Source organism: Erinaceus europaeus, chromosome 2, assembly GCF_950295315.1.
Source record: "Erinaceus europaeus chromosome 2, mEriEur2.1, whole genome shotgun sequence".
Lineage (NCBI taxonomy): Eukaryota > Metazoa > Chordata > Mammalia > Eulipotyphla > Erinaceidae > Erinaceus > Erinaceus europaeus.
The window spans coordinates 112619061-112639364 of NC_080163.1; the positions used below are offsets into that span (position 1 = coordinate 112619061).

Consider the following 20304-nt stretch of genomic DNA (forward strand, 5'->3'; position numbering starts at 1 on the left):
GAATCATCTATCACGCTGGGAAACATAGAATTATCAACTAAATTAGTTAATACTTCCTTCTTGACTTCTGAAATTCATCCAATTTTACCTTGTACCAACTTCCATAGAATCATCCTGTGGTATTTGAAATGTTCGATATGAACAATTAATTATTGGAATCTATGTAATTTAATAGTAAAAGACAACTAAAATGTATTACTTCCTCACAAAATAAGTAATAATGAAGGTTTGAAAAATCTGAGAGACGAAAAAAAAAAAAAGACCTATCATTAATATGTAAGCAAAACCAAGAACTCATTTTTTTTTTCACCAAGAAAGATACTGGGAAAAGCTCTAGTGACTATAGAAACCCATTTTCTTTTTCTTTTCTTTTTTTATTTTATTGCTGGGGATTGGTACTGGAATTATGAATCCACTGTCCCAGCTGCCTTTTTTTTTTTTCTGTTTGACAGACAGAGAGAAATTGAGAGGGAGAGGGGAGATAGAGAAGGAGAAAGACATATACCTATAGACCTGTTTCACCACTTGTGAAGCCCCTCACCCCCCCACCCCACAGGTGGGGAGTGGGGACTTTGTGCATGGCTATATACACTTAACCAAGTGCACAAGTGCACCACTGCCTGCCCCCAAAGACAATTCTAAATCAGCAAGAGAAACACAGAGTTAAGGAATACTCTTATACATATCTACAGGAGAAACACATTTTCTAGATCAAATCCAGATCCTGCATACCATCTGTACCCCCCCCCACCTTACCCCCCAATCTAGAAACAGAATAGTCAGTGAGAGAGGGGGAGAACAGTTCTAGGAGAAAATGGTCCACATCATTCACTGAAGGACACTGAGAGGGCAGGACATGGAGGTGCCAGGCCATCAGGACTAGCATTCTGGTGGAGTGGTAGGAATGGAACAAGGAAAGACCAGGGACTAGCTATCAGCACACTTAGCTAAGTGCATACATTACCATGCTGGTGGACCAAGGTTCAAGCTCCTGGCCCCACCTGGATGGGGGACATCGCACGAGCAGTGAAACAGGTCTGTAGATGTCTCTCTCTCTCCATGTCTATCAACATCCCCTCCTCTCAATTTCTATCTGTCCTATCAAATAAAATAAAAAATTAATTCTATAAAAGAAGAAATTACATGTAAAAATAAAGAAGGAAAAGACTAAGCTTAAACTAGATAGGAAAAGGATTTAGAGATCACTTCTCTGGCAGTCTCTGAAGTAAATAATAGTAAAAATCCAGAACACTGTGACACAGACATATCTCAAATAACAACCCTACAATTGAACAGACATTATTTTTAAACTAATAATATTTTGAAACAAAATACTTCAGGAAATAGTCATCACCAGGTGTTTAAATATTTATGGGTAAGCCAGACATACAGATACAAGTATGCCCATATTTACCAGTCATTCTTCTCAAGCCAGTGATTCCCATCCACAACAAAAAACTGAAGAGTGGTATTTGGTATCATTTGGAACATGTAAACAGGTATCAAATTTAGAGGGTTGGTTTTGGTTTGTTTTGCTTTTTGTTATTTAAGTTTGATTCAAAAATGAAGGTAATTTAGGGGCAAAAGTTAATGTTTTGAAGCAAAGCATACTGCAGACTAACAAATATTATTAGTTTCAACTTTCTTGAAGAAAAATTATTCTAGCAGATGGAGAAACAAATTGCACTGTTTTTATTTTCAAGTAATCTCATTTAGTTGTGACCTAAGCGGAAAGAAAACAGGAAATACTTTTCTGAGATATACTGTTCACAAATCAATTTCCTTTGTGTATGGTGACCTTTACAGTCACAACAAAATAAACTTTAGTAGCCAGCAACAATTTTCTCAATTACATAACTTAAAGGAAGAATGGTTCAAATTTATATTCATCCATAAAATATTCACTTTTGTCTTTTGCTACCTCTGACAACTACAACACACATAAAAATGACAGACCAGTAAGTGATCATTATAGATTATACTAGAGTTTATTAGACTAAAGCAAAAGCATGTGTCACCAATATGCTACTTTAAGAGTTATTTAAAAAAAAAAAAGTTCCACCACTACAAATTTTATGTGCATTTTATAAAATGCTAGCCAGTCATCTCAGTTAGTAAGGCAGAATAGTAAAAAGAAAATTTTAAGTTACAAAAATGTTGAGTTAAGAGACAGTAACATTAGAGGTCAGGTGGTGGTGCACTCTGTTGAACAGATACGACCATGTGCAAGAACCCAAGTTTAAGCCTCTGGTCCTGACTGAAGGAGGGAAACTTCACAAGTGGTGAAATAGTGCTTGTAGATGTCTCTCTTTCTCTCCCCTTCGCTATCTCCCCCTTCCATCTCAGTTTCTTTTAGTCTCCATCCAGCAAACGAAAATAATATGTTTTTTTTAAAAGAACAAGGTCTTGTTATTGAGTGAGCCCTCTACCCCACACACTCATTGTGAAGCCCTAATCCCAAGGTAAATGTCTGGAGGTAGCCTTTTTAAAGGAGGTAATTGAGGTTAAATGAGGTGATGTGGTTGTCTTCTAATCATACTGGGCTGATGTCCCTATAAAAAGAAGACTCTAGAGACCACTCTCTATGAGGATACAGAAGAAAGGCCATGTGAGGACACATTTCAAGCATACTGTTTGCAAGCCAGGAAGAGAAGCCTCCTCAGAAACCTTGATTTGGAACATTCAGGCCGCATAACTAAGAGGAAATAAATGTTTGAGCCACCCAGTCTGTGAAGGCAGCCTGAAGTGATGAACACAGACCCAAATACCTTGATTGAAATTATGACTCTTAAATATACAACACATCAAATAAGTCTGTGTATAAACATTTGCTTTACCCAACTAAAAAAAAAAAGCGTGCCAATATTTAGAGGATGGAACACAGATTCATGCACATATGTATATGCAAATTCTACAAAAGAAATCAGAAGGCCTTCAAAGCAGAAACCCAATAATTCTGTTATTTCTCAAGAGATAATATGAAATTATACTCATTCCATCATGCAGACTTATTATGCCTCAAAAAAAAAAAAACCTTAGGATTTGCTCAGTGGCAAGATAAAAAAAAAAAAAAAAGACAATGGGTGGGGGTAGATAGCATAACAGTAATGCAAAGAAACTCACATGCCTGAGGCTTCAAAGTCCTAGGTTCAATCCCCCGCTACACTGTAAACTAGAGCTAAGCAGTGCTCTGGTTAAAAGGGGGGGGGGCAGGCAGTGGCACACCTGTATAAGTGCACACATTACAGTGTACAAGGATACAGGTTCAAGCCTCAGGTCCCCACCTGCACAGGGAAAGCTTCATATGTGGTAAAGGAGGACTGCTGGTGTCTCTCTGCCTCTTTCTCTCCCTCCTCTCTCAATTTCTCTCTCTGTTTCTATAATTTAAAAAAACACAATTAAAAACCTGTCTAGGAGGACCAATTTCTTTCCAATTAATAAATTAGTCCATCACACATTATAGGAGAGCTGCAAGAAGAAAAATTATTAAAATATACTATACTCTTTTTTGGACTCTGATTAAAAAAAAAGCAGCAGCAGAATTCAATGAGCTGGAATTTGTACAGGCCCTTCTCACTATTAAGTACACGCTCCAGGACCTGGGCGTGGTACACCTGGTTGGTTGATCGCACACATTACAGTACACAAAAACCTGGGTTTAAGCCCCTTGTTCCCACCCGTGGGGGTTGGTGACCTTGGGGGTGGGAAGAATGTTTTCACAAGTGGTGAAGTAGTGCTGCAGGTATCTCTCTCTGTCTCCCCATTCCATCTCACTTTCTCTTATCACTAGCTAAATGAAATTTAAAAAAAAAAAATGTTTAAATAAAAAAAACTCTCTAATTTCACACTGGGTTGTCTTCTCACACACATCTTTCTCTCCCCACCCCTCTCAAACCTCAGTACCTATATTGACTCCTGAAATTCTTCACAGCCCAAACCAAACGCTTCTTCTGTCATGAAACCTCATGGAATCCATAATCAGGAGTGACTTAAACTAAGTCACTGCTCTTTATACACTCTGAGTCACATTCTAGTGTTGAGTAACAATTTAGGTAAAGAAAAAAAAAGTCATTTTAATGTCACCGAGATAGGTAGCTTCCCAAATGTCTCCATTAATGCATACCTTGTAGCTGTAAGACCCTTGCATAATTATCCCCTTGAGTAACAACCAGATTTAGTAATGTGCTTCTAACACATACAATGTGGCAGAAGTGATGGCTATGATAGACTGTGCCTTGCTTACCCAGACTTTGTGCTCTACTGGTATCATCTGGTAACTTTTCTCTCATTCAAATCCAAGCTCTACAGCACAGCTATCATGACCTGAATCACTCTCTCTGTGGAGAGCAGTTCTATGGAGTGGCCAAATAGTGAAACAAATTCTCCAGTCAATAAGCAAGGATAGGATGTAGGCCTCTGGGGCTGGGTGGTGGCGCACCTGGTTAAGTGCATGTATTACAATGCCCAAGGACCCAGGTTTGAGCCACCAGTCCCCACCTGCAGGGTGAAAGCTTTACAAGTGGTGAAGCAGGGCTGCGGGTGTCTCTCTGTCTCTCTCCCTCTTTATCACCCCCTTCCCTCTTGATTGCTGGCTGTCTCTATCCAATAAATAAAGATAATTTAAAAAAAAAAAGGATGTAATCCTCTTAGCAGCCACAAGAATGAAGTCAGAAGTGGACCCACCCTGCGGGAGCCCTGAGGAACACAGTTCCAGAAGATACCTTCACAGCACAACCCTGAGCAAGTAGCCCCCTGAACTACACCAGGCTCCCATCCCATACAAGCTGTGATATATCTCAGTGCTGCTTTTTTCCTGCTACTAAGATTTAGGAATTAGTTAACATCCATACATAACAAAAGCAACCATTTCTTGTTTCTGTCATTCACTCAGAAACTCCTAAAGAGACATTATAACTAGTTGTACAACTTAGCAGAATGTTTCACATACTAACAATGTAAAAATTGATCACCTGCCCAGGGAAGTCAGGTTGGTGTTATAGCAGCATTAAGATATAAAGCAGAACAAACTGTTCGATAATCAGGAACCTAAAGGTAAGACTAAAGCAGATGAGATTTGGGGTCCTTGTTTTAGAAAAAGCTAGGAAGTCTAGTATGGATTGACCTGCCAATGTCCACGCCCAGTGGAGAAGCAATTACAGAAGCCAGACCTCTCACCTTCTGTACCCCATAGTGAACTTGGGTCCATATTCCCAGAGGGATAAAGAATAGGAAAGCTTCCAGTGGAAGTGATAGGATGTGTAACTCTGGTGGTGGGAATTGTATGAAATTATATCCTTCTTATCCTCTTGTCAGTCATTATTAAATCAATAATAATAAAAGTTCCCAACAACTTTACCCTTGTAATCTTAGGATATTACAAACCATTATTTAATTACTAATAAAAAATTTAAAACATAAAAAAGAAAAAATCTAATATTGTACTATATTTAAAATAAAATCAGCATAGATTATGAAGCTCAAAAGTACACTAGGTAAACTTCTTCAAAGTTCAAATCTTCCTTTCAATTCATTAAAAAGTACCAAAAGTTTCAAGATGTAACTGATTACTTAATGAGAACAAAATTTTTGTCTCATATGTTGCCATAGACATAAAAATGGGAGAAATTTTTTCTAAGCTTAAAGTTTCCCTTTTGTCTCATTTAATCTAAGTTTTAATTCCTAAACAGAATTAGAGTGGGTATAAGATTACATCACAAACATAATAAAAAATTTATATATTGGGCTATTGCAACAGTAATGATGTATTTCTTTTTTGTTTTTCTATGTAAAAATGCATCATGATTTTTCTGACAACCCAAATAGTTTAAAGCCTATACTCAAGCTTGTCAAGATACCTAGAATTTATTCATGTATAAACTATTTTAAGCTGCACAGAGTAACACTTACATTCTATTAAAATCAAGAGCTCAGTGATCTAGGATCTTTAGAGACAAAATAGTTCTTGACAGTCATAATTTTCTGGAGCCCTGAGAATTTATCCCATGAAAGTCCTTTTATGTATATATATATTTGTATATATATACAAATATATATATATTTATATATATATAAATATATATATATTTATATATATATACACATATATTTATATATATGTATATATATAAATATATATATATTTTAGATTAATGAGAATAAGCGGGGGTGAGGGGTAGGGGGGAAGAACCTCTACTAAGCTAGGTAAGGACTCATGTTTATGACATAACAAGCATTTCTTAAAGGAACTGCTTGCAAGAAATAAGGCTTATCCTTTACCAAGTAGTCCAAAATGACAATCAATCATTTAATTAAACCTTTCTCTTTATGTTTTGTTTTCCATTTATCATTTTATGAGGAGGAGGTAATGTTTTACAGTATAGTTATTGATACATGGGTATAATTTCTTATCTTTCTATGATGAGTGTCTGCAAAACACTCTCACCCTCCATTTCCACCATCCTGCTCCAGGACCTCAAAGCTCCCCTCCCTGCCCACTCCCTGCCCTCCTTCCCCAGAGAACTTTGCTTGGTGCAATATACCAAACCCAGTCTGAGTTTTACTTTGTGCTTTCTTTCTCTGCCCTTGTTTCATAAGTTCTGCCTATGAGTAAGATCATGCGGTATTCATCCTTTTCTTTTTGGTTTATGCCACTTAATAAGCTTTTCTTCAAGCTCCATGCTTTATGTTACCTCAGATTGGCTACTGATTTTTTTCTCATAATAGAAAGATTTGACTGAGTGCTGAGTGTAGTGGCTCTGCACATAGGCCTTCATGCCTGAAGCAGCAGACCTTCAGGTTCAAATCCCAGTCTCACCAGAAACCAGATGTTTACCCAACTGGTTAAGAGAGAGACTTTAAAGGGGCCGGGTGGTGGCATAGTGGTGCACCTGGTTAAGTGCACATTATTAAATGCATAAGGACTTGAAAAGGACCCTGGTTTGGGCCTCTGGGCCCCCACATGTAAGGTGGTCACTTCACAAGCGGTGAGGCAGGCCTGCAAATGTCTATCTTTCTCTCTCACTCTCTGTCTTCCCCTCCTCTCTTAATATCTGTCCTATGCAAAAAATTGAAAAAAAAAAAAAAAGCAGCAGTGGATTCATAGAGCCGGGATTGAGCTCGAGCCCCAGCAATAACCCTGGAGGCAAAAAAAAAAAAAAAAAAAAAAAAAGATTTTTTTGACTGTGAGATCTCCCCCCATCCCACTTCATAAGTATGTAGTAACAGCATATTAAATATCTATTACATAACAGACTTTCTATGAATACTAAGTCACTGAGCCTCACAATTACTATCTCTGGTTTACAAGTAAGGAAATAGGTCAAAAGAAATAACCTACCTGCCTAAAACTATTTAACTAGTGCTTGCATGGGAATGCTGCCTAAAGATAGAACATAGTATTCATTAAAGACTAAGTGCTGGCACAAGATAAAAGAGGAAAAAAAAAAAGTAGTAAAGAGAGGCCTAACCACTTGCAGCTGATAGAGCTAGCCCAGGGAGGGCATCTTAGACTTTTTAGTTCCAATCTAGATCCGACTTACATGCAGTGGAGTGAGAGGTGACAGATAATAAGGCACTCGTTAAGTCCCACCCAAATCATCAAATTATAAGCAAGTAAATAAATAGCTGACCCTGTTACAAATAAAGAATTCAGTTTGAGGCCTGGGAGGCGGCACAGTGGATAAAGTACTGGATTCTCAACCATCAGGTCCCTACTTCGATCCCCAGCAGCAAATATACCAGAGTAATACCTGGTTCTTTCTTTCTCTCCTCCTATCTTTCTCATGAATGAATCAATTGTTAAAAAAAAAAAATTCAGTTTGAAAGTATGGCAGTAATTACAAAAATGAGGAGATAAGCTGTTTGTTGTTTTTACTGGTTAGTAAGAGTCTAGGATGATTCTCAGGTTTTGAATTGAATGGTGAAGTTACCAAAGCAGGAAACATGATTGTATGAATGGAAAGATCAATTCTGCTTGGACTATAATGAGTGTAGAATATGCCTATGGGTCTGGGCAGTAAAGGTTAGCGAGGTGGAGAGATATAGATGAGAGTTACGTTTTCCGTGAGTCATCAGACATCAAATATGACTATGTTTAAGTATCAGTTGTTACTTACCTTCTTTGGCAGCATATGCTTGACTGGCTGAAAGGACTTTTGTTACTTCTGGATTAAACCTTGTTCCCTCTGGAAAAATCACAAGATACATCTGTGAAGCACAAAGAAAATTTGCTTTGCATCAGCTTTTTGTTGCTTTGTTGTTAACTTACCACTGCTAACTCTTATTAATTAATGCTTACAGAGCACTTCCTGTGGTGGGTGAAGTGTGCATCCACTTACATATACACTTCATTTTAAGCGGGGCAGCCAAAACGCAAAAGTTCAACTAAGTAGGAACATTAAATAGACTTCATAAAGAACAGTCTTACACCCACTGCTAGGTCAGTTGTCGAGAATCTAACAGGACTGGGGGGATAGTTCAATGTGTCCATGCATAGGATTTGCATCCTGAGAACCCAGAGGTCAAGTTCAATCCCCTGAACCACCACACCTCAGAGTTGAGTGTTGCTACGGCATCTCCCTTTTTCTGTGTCTCTCACATAAAAGTAAATAAATCTTAAGAAACTCTAAAATTTCTTTTTTTTTTTTTAAGAATGTATTTATTTATTAATGAGAAAGATAGGAGGAGAGAAAGAACCAGACATCACTCTGGTACATGTGCTGCCAGAGATTGAACTCGGGACCTCATGCTTGAGAATCCAATGCTTTATCCACTGCGCCACCTTCCAGACCACCAACATTTCTCACTACATATGATAATACATAACTAAAATGTTGGCTATGAAAAGCTGAGGCACATAAAGGTTCAAGAGAGAGCTCTTCTCCCTAAATTTCTGCAAAAATGACATTTAAGGATACATTTTAGAAATCAGGATTCAATACTAAAAGCATCTCATTTGAGAAAACCCCTACATGACTATGTGAATTTCCACCATAAAAAAGTGCTTATGTTTTAAAAGATTCACAGTGTATTCTTGTGTTAGATTTCCATTAATACATTTTAAGTGACTCGATATATAAATAGGCTTACAAACTAAAAATATGTAGTTGTAAATGAAGAACAAGTTGAGTGATTACTAACTAATCAGTAAGAGTTTTTATAACTTTTATCAACTGAAGGGGGAAAAAACAGGAACAATAAAACACAGCAGTGAAAAGCATCTAGCTTTAGAGCTAAGATCCCAAAACTTTAACATGGTTAACTGATAACAAAAGGCAAAAATTGGCCACTTGGGAGTCAGGTGGTAGCGCAGCATGTTAAGCACATGTGGTGAAAAGCACAAGGACCAGTGTAAGGATCACGGTTCGAGCCCCCCCCGCCCCACCTGCAGGGGAGTTGCTTCACAGGTGGTGAAGCAGATCTGCAGGTGTCTTTCTCTCCCCCCGTTTCCCCCTCCTCTCTCCATTTCTCTCTGTCCTATCCAACAATGATGACAACAATAATAACAATAAAACAAGAGCAACAAAAGGGAATAAATAAATATATTTTTAAAAGTCTTTAAAAAGAAAAGAAATTGGCTACTCATTTCAAATGGGAACAGAATACAGGAAACAGAGTTAGAAGGAGCTCAGGAGTGACAAACATGTTCATCTTCATGCTGAGGCACATAATGATTCAAGATAGAGCTTTTCCTCCTAGCTTTCTACAAAATGACACTTTAGATGTACATTTTTAGAAAACAGGAATTAATACTGATCCCGATTCCAGAAAGCACCAAATACCATCTATACATGCACAGTACAGAAGCATTCTCTTATCTGAATCATCTTGATGGTATCAACCCTATTTAAAGAACCTACTAGGACCAATTCTTACATTATGAAAGCTTACGTTTAATTTCTTTTCATGTGAAAAACTGATACAGTGGTGTTACTCTTATAAATGACACATTTTGGGTGGGAGTAGATAGCATAATGGTTATGCTAAGAGACTCTCATGCCTGAGGCTCCAGAGTCCTAGGTTCAATTCCCTGCACCACCATAAGAGCTGAACAGTGCTCTGATAAAGAAAGAAAAGAAAAAGCAGTTTAAAAAAAAGACACATTTTCAGTTCCTATTTATTCATGTGAAGTCTTCAACACCCACTCTCTTTGCCCAACTGAGAAAGTTACAAGCTTCATATCTTTGTATCTAATAATAAAAATTACTAACTAGAGTAACCAAGGAAATGTAAGAAAAGTGGGTAAGTTAAGAATAGAAATTAAAAGCAGAAGTACACTAGAGTTTGCAGTGAGTACCTCCCTAACACTTCCTCTCCACTATTCCAAGCTTGGGATCCATGATTGCTCAACAATTTGTTTGGTTTCATATGTTAACTCTCTTTTCAATCACCAGGTTCCAGATGTCACCAGGATGCTGGCTAGGCTTCCCTGGATTGAAGACCCCACCAATGTGTCCTGTAGCTCAGCTTCCCCAGAGACCCACCCTACTAGGGAAAGAGAGAGGCAGACTGGGAGTATGGACCGACCAGTCAACGCCCATGTTCAGCGGGGAAGCAATTACAGAAGCCAGACCTTCCACCTTCTGCAACCCTCAATGACCCTGGGTCCATGCTCCCAGAGGGATAGAGAATGGGAAAGCTATCAGGGGAGGGGGTGGGTTATGGGGATTGGGTGGTGGGAATTGTATGGAGTTGTACCCCTCCTACCTTATGTTTTGGTTCATTAATCCTTTCTTAAATAAAAAGTTAAAAAAAAAAAGAATAGAAATTAAAAAAATTGAAAAGAGTAAGGCTTCCTAGTTGCATTCCAGTGACCATAAGGAAAAATGAGATGAAAGCTATTAAAAAGTTTCCCAGACCACAAATCCCCAATGAGACTAAATTTTAAATCATAGTTTGTATTAAAAACAATAAAACCAATTATTGATAGATTTGTTAACTTTTAGTTCAATCATTTATAAATAAAATAAATTCAAGATTTGAATGGTTAATCAAAACCCAAAAGTGTCATTTCCATCTCACACATTTAATGTAAAGAACACTGACAGTCAACAAGAACTTAAGAATCAACCATTCATTCAAGAAATATTTCTTGTTCACCTATTTATGATAAGTGGCAAGTACTGCATATAATTGTGTTTGGAGACTTGACATTAGACAAACGCATAAAAGATATAATAACACTCGTATGACTAGGAAGAAAAAGAAGATGGAGATATGAAAGACTACAGGAAACATGGATAGAGACCTATGGAACACAGAATGAGTGCTTTTTCTGGGAGATGAGACTGGGGCAAGGATACCATGCTCCATTTTAGAGTTCAAGTCAGAGATAAAGAATAGGGAACCTTCCAATGGAGGGGGTGGGATACAAAACTCTGATGGTGGTTACTGTATCCTTCTCATCCCACAATCTTCTTGATCTTTATTAAATCACTAATAAAAATAAAAAAGAGTTAGGTGCACATGGCGTGAAGCACAAGGACCTGTGTAAGGATGCCAGTTCAAGCCCCCGGCTCCCCACATGCAGGGGGTTTTCTTCACAGGCGGTGAAGCAGGTCTGTAGGTGTCTATCTTTCTCTCCCCATTTCTGTCTTCCCCTCCTCTCTCCATTTCTCTCTGTCCTATACAAACAACAAGAACAACAAAAGGGGAAAAATTTAAAAAAAAAAAGGAAAAATACGTAATCTTTTCTAGGAAATTCATGCTTACCAAAATAAATACAATATTTAAAAAAAAACAACAAACCTTTAATTTAAAGATAAAAGAACACTTGCTTTCAAATTCTAGCTAGACCATTTATAGGTCCAGAGACATGGATGAACACATTCTACCTGTGGTTTCAGTTTCGCTATAAAGGGAATCACAGTGGGACCTACACTTCATAAAGATACGTTACTGATCAAAGAAGATCATGTGTATAATCTACCAAATATAGCGATTGGTACGATTTGCTGCAATTAAAAGCAAGACACAGATCTGCTTTACAACTGTGAGATAATATATTTGATGGGAAGAAGAGTGACAGGACCCCACAGCTAATGGTCCTGACATAGGCGGTGTCCTCGCCTTGCCCAGCTGTGTTCACAGCATTCTCAGCAGGAATAGCCACTGAAACAAGAGTTCTTACTCATCTCGTCAAATGACAGCCAGGCTTGGCAGCACAAAGGTCTGACAGTAAAGAACTGAAAACCCCTTTCTTTTCTCTCTCTGCTGTTCTTATCTGATAACTTCTTGGTTACTGCTTCCAAGCCACTGACAAAGAGGCAGCAGCTCTCTGCTTTCATTCCCCTAGAAATGAAGAGGGTAGTGACACAAGAAGGGGAAAGACTGAAATGGAGCTATGGAGACAGAAAACATTCCTACGTGGCACACTAGTATTTGAAGGCCCACTTAACAAGGGTAAAAGTTAAATCCTTGCTCAAGGACAGAGAAAGAGCAAGGACCACAGAAGAAAAGAGCAAACTATTACAAACAAATGAAATGACTGTAAACCAGTGTTGCTACAGCTGTTAAAAAAAACTTGGAATATGCTAAATTTTAACTGAGAGGAATCAGTGACTGTTTACCTTCATGATGACTGTGCATATAAGAGAATCTATACTTCAGGTGTGGAATGACAACCCTTCTGCTTCATTACTCGGGTGAGACCTTTCCTTTCATAGTATTCTCTAATTGCATTCCAGGAGGTTCACTTCCTAGCAAAGTCCCAAAAACTAGATATAGACCAGGCCCCCTGAGATACAGCATATGTTCACACATATCCATAAACTAGGGCAAAATATATACCTGAAAGCAAAAGTACATGATAGTCTGCAGTGAGTACCCTGCAACACTTCATCTGCACTATTCCAGCCTTTAGGTCCATGATTGCTGTTTGGCTTTGTATGTTAACTCTCTTTTCAGCCACCAGGTTCCAGATCCTAGCAGGATGTCTACCAGACTTCCCTGGAAAGATGACCCCACCAATGTGTCCTGAAGCTCTGATTCCCCAGAGTCCCAATATACTAGGAGAGAGGCAGACCGGGAGTATGGATCGACCAGTCAATGCCCATCAGTGAGGAAGCAATTACAGAAGCCAGACCTTCCACCTTCTGCATCCCACAATGACCTTGGGTCCATACTCCCAGAGGGATAAAGAAAAGTAAAGCTATCATGGGAGGAGATGGGATATGGTGATCTGGTGGTGGGAATTGTGCGGAGTTGTACCCCTCTTACCCTACAGTTTTGTTAATGTCTCCTTTTTACAATAAATAAAAAAAAATTTAAAAAAAAGAATCTATATCATCAGGCAATATAGTAAGGTGTCAGGCTACAAAATTAACATTCAAAAGCCAGTGGCATTCCTCTATGCAAACACTAAGTTAGAAGAAGATGAAATCCAGAAATCAATTCCTTTTACTATAGCAACAAAAACAATAAAATGTCTTAGGAATAAACCTAACCAAAGAAGTGAAAAACTTATATACTAAGAATCTATATTCAAGACATACCATTTTTATAAGACACTTTAGCCTCTAATGGAAAATTAGCTAGCAATTATACATTAAAGTTCTGCTCAATAGGCAAAGAGCTATTTAAGAGTTGTAAGTATATTCAAATTGAACCACCTGTTGAACTGATGCCTTTCTATTAAAAAAAAAAAGCCTTTTCTTCATGCATTAGAAAAGTTAACTTAAAGTGAGCATCAGTTTCTCATTTGCAAATGAAGGCTTGGGTTGTTGTGGGATTAAAGGAAAATGTAAATATTATTAAATAGTGTGGCGAACTCTGTTCCTCTGGTTTTTAACATAGCTATCTAACTTACTAAATGGTTTCAAAGTAGGTAAATTTTCTATAGAAATAATATCTGAGGCCAGGTGGTGGCACACCTGGTTAAGCATACACATTACAGTGTACAAGGACCCAGGTTCAAGCCCCTGGTCTCCACCTGAATAAGGAAAGCTTTTTAAGTTGCAAATCAGGTCTGTCTCTCTCCTTCTTTATCTTCCCCATCCCTCTTTATTTCTAACTGTCCCTATCCAGTAAATAAAGATAATAAAAAAGAAATAATATCTTATTACTTAAAAAATTTTGATTGTTTGGACAGTTTTTACATAATACTATTATTTAAATAGCATTTCCATATTACGATGCATAGAATTTATCTGAGATCTCATCTCTGATTCTGTTCCTCAAATTAATCTAAAAGACCACAACATAAAAAATAAATAAAAAGTCTTCCTATTCTTTATTCTAGTAGAGGGGATGGGTCATAGAAGTTTGGTGGTTGAAACTGTATGGAATTATATCCCTGCTATCTAAGTCTTGTTAATTATTATTAAATCACAAATAAAAAAATTTTACAAAAAAGAAATAAAAGTTTTCCACAATAACATTCAGAAATGACCAACTCATTACAAATTCATTTATGCAAATTATAAAGTTAAGAATACATAAATGTGGCAGGACACATAGAAATAACCTCCTCCCTCAAAACTAATATTACTAATTATGACAAAGAAAGACATGAGATCAAAAAAGAATAAAATCACATAAATACACATATGAACATGGCAGGCAGGATGATGTCCACATTCTAATTTCCAGAACCTATAAGCATTCCTTGTTGCATGGCAAGGTAAATTAGAGATTCTTACTCATTAGATCTCAGATAATAAGGATATTAGACAGTTATAGCATGTCCCATATATCCACAAATGTTCTTTTTTTTTTAACACATGAATTTTTTAGATATTTTTATTGCTTTTATTATTGGAATGGAGACAGAGAGAAACTGAGAGGGGAGGGAGAGAGGTAGAGGGAGAGAGACATAGAGACACCTCCAGCCCTGCTTCATCACTTGTGAAGCTTTCCCCCTGCAGGTGGGGAACAGGGGCTTGAACCTGTGTCCTTATGCACTGCAATGTGTGCACTCAACCAGATGTGCCACTGCTTGGCCCCCTCCACAAGTGTACTTAAGCAAAAAGAAAGAAAGCAAGAGTCAGAACCTAAAAAACAGAGTCAAAACCAGAGAGATAACCAGAAAACATTTAAGTCAGCCTCAGCTGCCTTTGAAGAAGGAAAGAAGCTACAAGTCATGGAATGCTGGCAGCCTTTAGAAGCTACTGATCTTGAGATGAGAATGATGAATTTATATAATTTGTTGTTTTCTAGCTTTATTAGATGATTACCTAAAATGACATGTACTTAAGATGCACAACATACTTAATCAGCCTATATCAACATCTCTAGTGCCTCACATAGTGACTACAAATAAGGAAATATAGTAAAATATAAGTTAAGTGTTAAAGGGATAACTTGGCAAAAGTAATCAGCATGAAATCACCATCTCTTGGATATATGTGTGAGCCAAAAGTCAATATACAGCAGGTCTGGTCCTGTGGAGAGAGGCTATACCAGAAGATACCACATTCTTTACAAGGAGAGGAGACAGAAAAACAATCAATATCTGGTAATATTTACCATAACCATTAAGGAGACACAAAGAACAGCTGCCAGACCCCCCAGTGCTCAGAAGAATGGTACACACAGAAAAAAAGTTGGTGATCCTTGTTTGGTTGTCTCAGTGTGTAGATAGCATCAGCCTAGAAGACATGGTTTCTAACTCATTCTGCTTTGTAGAATTCCTAAAATATTTACTGTTATCTCCCTTCAGGTACACATACTATATAAAATCTCTGTACCTTGACTCAAGACTGGAACAGGCACTGAAAACAACTAGTAAAGCATTTCCCTTCTAAAGACACAGCAGTTAAAAACTACAGAATGATGGGAATTTACAGGCAAACTGACAGGAACACTGAAACCAAGATCCTGTGGTTGTCTACTTTCTGGGGTGAAATTACTAACTCTCCACTGCTGTACTCAGGATGCACAATTTTTAAAAACTCTGAAGAGGCTAAAAAGTCTAAAGCAGGGAGTCGGGCTGTAGCGCAGTGGGTTAAGCGCAGGTGGCGCAAAGCACAAGGACCGGCATAAGGATCCCGGTTCGAACCCCGGCTCCCCACCTGCAGGGGAGTCGCTTCACAGGCGGTGAAGCAGGTCTGCAGGTGTCTATCTTTCTCTCCTCCTCTCTGTCTTCCCCTCCTCTCTCCATTTCTCTCTGTCCTATCCAACAACGACAACAACAATAATAACTACAACAATAAAATAAGGGCAACAAAAGGGAATAAATAAATAAAATAAATATTAAAAAAAAAAGTCTAAAGCATTGTCTAAAGAGACAAAGCATAGGTGTTACATTGGCCAGGTAGGGGATTAAATGTAAGTTCATCTGAAGACTCTAGAAGATAAAGTGGATTTAAGGTCAAATATGGCTGCTTCTGGCCCAGGCATGGCATCTTTAAGACAAATCTAGAGAGACACCAGGAATGCAAACTAAGCACAGACATGAAGCCTCTCTTTAGTCAAGGAGCAGCAGGACTAAGACCATGGGCTGCATTGGTTTTACGCAACAAATTCCAGGAACCACTGCCACTGACCTATGGGTCCTGTCCTAGAACTCAGGGAAGTCACTGGGCAGGAGGCAGCATGCTTTGTAGACAACAATGACATCTCTTCTGGGGAAATAGTTTCTTAATCAAGTACTTAAATGGACTAGATCTGTGTTTGTAGAAATTCCTTTGTAGTCTTTCTTTAATATATATATTAGATATATATATTAAATGTATATACACACACATATATATACACTTACAGACATATGTGTATTAATTTTAATGAGAGAGATACAGAGAGAAAGTGACCAGAGCACTTCTCAGCTCTGAACCTGGGACTTGGAAGTCTCAGGCATGAAAGTCTTTTTGCATAAACATTATGCTATCTCTCCTGTTCCTGGTCTTTTCAAATAATTACTCAAGATTTATATAGAGTTGCATCTTCTAAAGCTAAGCCTGGCACTGAAGAGGAGCTCAGGAGTGGTGGAGTGTAAGGTTACAGTCATTCTGTCTTCTATTTAGATGAAACACACCCAGGGTCTATACCTGTGTCTCTTCTTTAAGGTCAATATTGACAACCACAAGCAAGGGATCAAAACTTCATAGTGACCTTTCTGATAACCAAAAGGAAAACTGCTTCCCACTAAAAAGCCTAAAAGCAGAAGGTCCTGCTTCTACAACTCTGAATTATTTATTACACAGGAATAGTATCTTTTTTTTTTAATTTTTATTTATTTTAGTTTTTGAGAGAGATACAGAGAGAGAAGCACCAGAGCACTGCTCAACTCTGGTTTACGGTGGTGCAGGGGATTGAACCTGGGATTTAGGAGCCTCAGGCATAAGGGTCTGTTTGCATAACCATTATGCTGTCTCCCCCGCACCGATAGTATTTTCTTAAAGACTCTTCTTAAATACTAATTTAATTCTGAAATGTTTAAAAATAAGAGTTTTGGGTGGAGGGTAGATAGTATGATGGTTATGCAAAGAGACTCTCATGCTTGAGGCTCCAAAGCCCCAGGTTCAATCTCCTGCACCACCACAAGCCAGAGCTGAATAGTGTCTGGTAAAAAAAAAATAAATAAATAAAATAAATAAAAATATATATATATATGGTTTTAGGGGTCAGGAGATAGCCCAACCAGTATAGTGCTTACCTTACCATGTGTGTGAGTACCTGTGTTTGAACCCCAGCACCGCATGGGATAACCAAGAAGAGCTCTGGGGTATGTTTGAGAGGTTCTGTGGTTTCTCTCCTCTCTCTAAAATAAAGAATGAAAAAAATGGACCCAGCAAGACCACTCAGCAGTATTACCCATCTAAAAGACCCCGTGTTCACTCTCCAGTGCCATATTTGACAAAGGGGGGAAGGGGAAGGTGGGGGAACTGTCAAAAGTAATAATAACACTGAGCATAAACTTACTGGAGTTCTTGTGCTCACATAGCTCTGCAGCTTTTTTCTCATCTTCTTTTCATTGAATTTGGCACTTCGCTTTACGTAGATTCCTCCATGCTGCCACATACGAAACAGGAGGGGGGAGAGATATTTAGGATTCAATTGTTCAATGGCCAGTCATCAAAAAGGTAACTCTATTTCCAGCGTCAAAAATAAGACTACATTTGAGAAATTAAACTATATTGAATATATACAAGCATTAGAACCCAAAGAACATTAGCTGAAAATCTTCCTATATTTCAGTGTAATTCAGACAAAAATGCATGTTACATTGGATTGGGAAATATATGAACATTTATTTTTGCTGGCACTCTAAATTAAAATGCTTTCTTTCTTAAATACATACTATTAAAACCAAATCCTCAATCAAATGGCTCAAAACTCTTGTTTTTCCACTGAGTTACTAGAGAATCACTAAAAAGCATACTTAAAATGTCAACACTCAAGATAAAAAAAAGTCTCAGCCACAGATATTTATATAGCATAAGATAGACTAAACTGTATGTCCTCAGATTTTTATGTTGAAGCCCTAATTCTCTCCCCCTGAGATGATATTATTGAGATATAATTAAGTTTGTGTGGTCAAAAGGGTGGCCCTTGTCCAATAGGTCTAGTGCTTTAAGAAGTGAGGACTAAGACATTTTCAGGGACAGAGGGACAACCATGTAAAAACAGGAGAGAAGGCAAAATTGTCAGCCAAGCAGAGAACAAGCCCTGCTGACATGGTGATCTGGTACTTTCAGTCTCCAGGACCATGAGGATAGAAATTCCAGTAACAATACTACCCCTGCCACCCCAGCTATGGTCTTGGCAGGGCAGCTATAACTCACTAGCATAGGCACTTCCATAAAAACAATGGGAACCTTGATTCAGCCTCCTAAGTCCACTTCACTGGAACTGTGCAGCAGGCCAGCATATCATCTGTACTCACCCTTCTGTGCTAGTTGAGACGTATCTGTAAAATAAACTGTCTGGGGGGAGTTGGGCGGTAGTGCAACAGCTTAAAACGCACGTGGAGCAAAGCACAAGGATTGGCATAAGGATCCCGGTTCAAGCCCCTGGCTCCCCACCTGCAAGGGAGTAGCTTCACAGGCAGTGAAGCAGGTCTGCAGGTGTCTGTCTTTCTCTCCCCCTCTCTGTCTTCCCCTCCTCTCTCCATTTCTCTCTATCCTACCCAACAACAACAACATCAATAATAACTACAACAATAAAACAACAAAAGGGAATAAATATTTAAAAAAATTTAAATAAGCTGTCTGGTTGAAACTGATTTTGTTTTGATTAGAAATATGAGTAAAAGGAAACACAGAGAAACAACAAAGTCTCTCACAACCACACTTATTCTCTCTACTTCTAAATTTCAAGTCTTTTTGAGTTGTCTTAATTATTATGAGTTACATTTGCTGTAAACTCATTTCAACTTTATGGGTATATTTAACATTTATTAAAGGAAAGGCTAAACTTATTAAAAAATAAAGGAAAACTTCATAAATCTTCTTATATTTATGCATAGGGGCTATACTAATCTGTATCATTCCAATTTTAGTACAGGTGCTGCTAAGTGTAACAATGACATTTATGTTTAAACCAATAAAGAAGAGTTATAAGCAAGTAACTATAAAAGTAATAACCGGAGAAAAATTATCACTCCCAATGAAGATAAGAACAGAATATTAAATTTATGTGTTACTTAATACTCAACTGTGAGGTACTTAAAATACCACCAGCTTTTTCTTAAGAGCATATGAAAAGATGTGCTATTATAAGTAACATCGGTGGTTGAGAGGTCAAACGTGGTTGTTTTACACATCTAGTCATCTTCATGAGACTTAAATGAGCAAAAACACTCTATCTCACCTAAAAAAGGAACTTAGCAGTAAGGTTCCCCCAGACAACTGTTTTTGTTTGAGGAGGATGGCCGGGGGGAGGGATGGCAGAGGAGCAAGCAGAGTGCTGCCATGGATTCCAAAGCTAAACCACAGCTGGCAGTGTTCACACACTGGCAGCTTGAAGTGCTTAACTCTCTTTCCTTTTTTTTTTTTTTTTCTTAAATGGTGTTTTTTTCTTTAATGAATCAATTATTTTTTAAGTCTATATTTGATAGAGATAGTTAGAAATCAAGCAGGTAGGGGGAAGTAGAGAGGAAAACAGAGGGACACCTGCAACCCTGCTTCACCACTCACAAAGCTTTCCCCCTGCGGGTGGTCTAGGGGCTCAAACCTGGGTACTTGTGCCCTATAACATATGTGCTCAACCAGGCGCACCAGCACCTGTCCCCCGTGCTTAACTTTCTCAATGTCCACATAGTATTATGTGACTTAAGAAACACAGAACTTGAAAATCTGCTCCTGTGTGCTGTGTTCATCAGTACCTATGAATGTCATTATTTACACACTTCATACAAATTGTGAAAAA

At 38.1% G+C, this 20304-nt stretch overlaps 1 protein-coding gene across 1 annotated transcript in view; it reads right to left on the reverse strand.

The window, feature by feature from the left end:
- AGPAT5 (1-acylglycerol-3-phosphate O-acyltransferase 5) overlaps positions 1 to 20304 on the reverse strand; it is a 53523-nt gene that overhangs the window by 13697 nt on the left and 19522 nt on the right. Inside the window, exons 4-5 of the mRNA XM_007517223.3 lie at positions 17857 to 17946; positions 8115 to 8205 (exon numbers count right to left, since the gene is read on the reverse strand). Of these exons, the coding sequence (XP_007517285.1) occupies positions 8115 to 8205; positions 17857 to 17946 (181 nt within the window). The remainder of the gene's footprint in view (positions 1 to 8114; positions 8206 to 17856; positions 17947 to 20304) is intronic.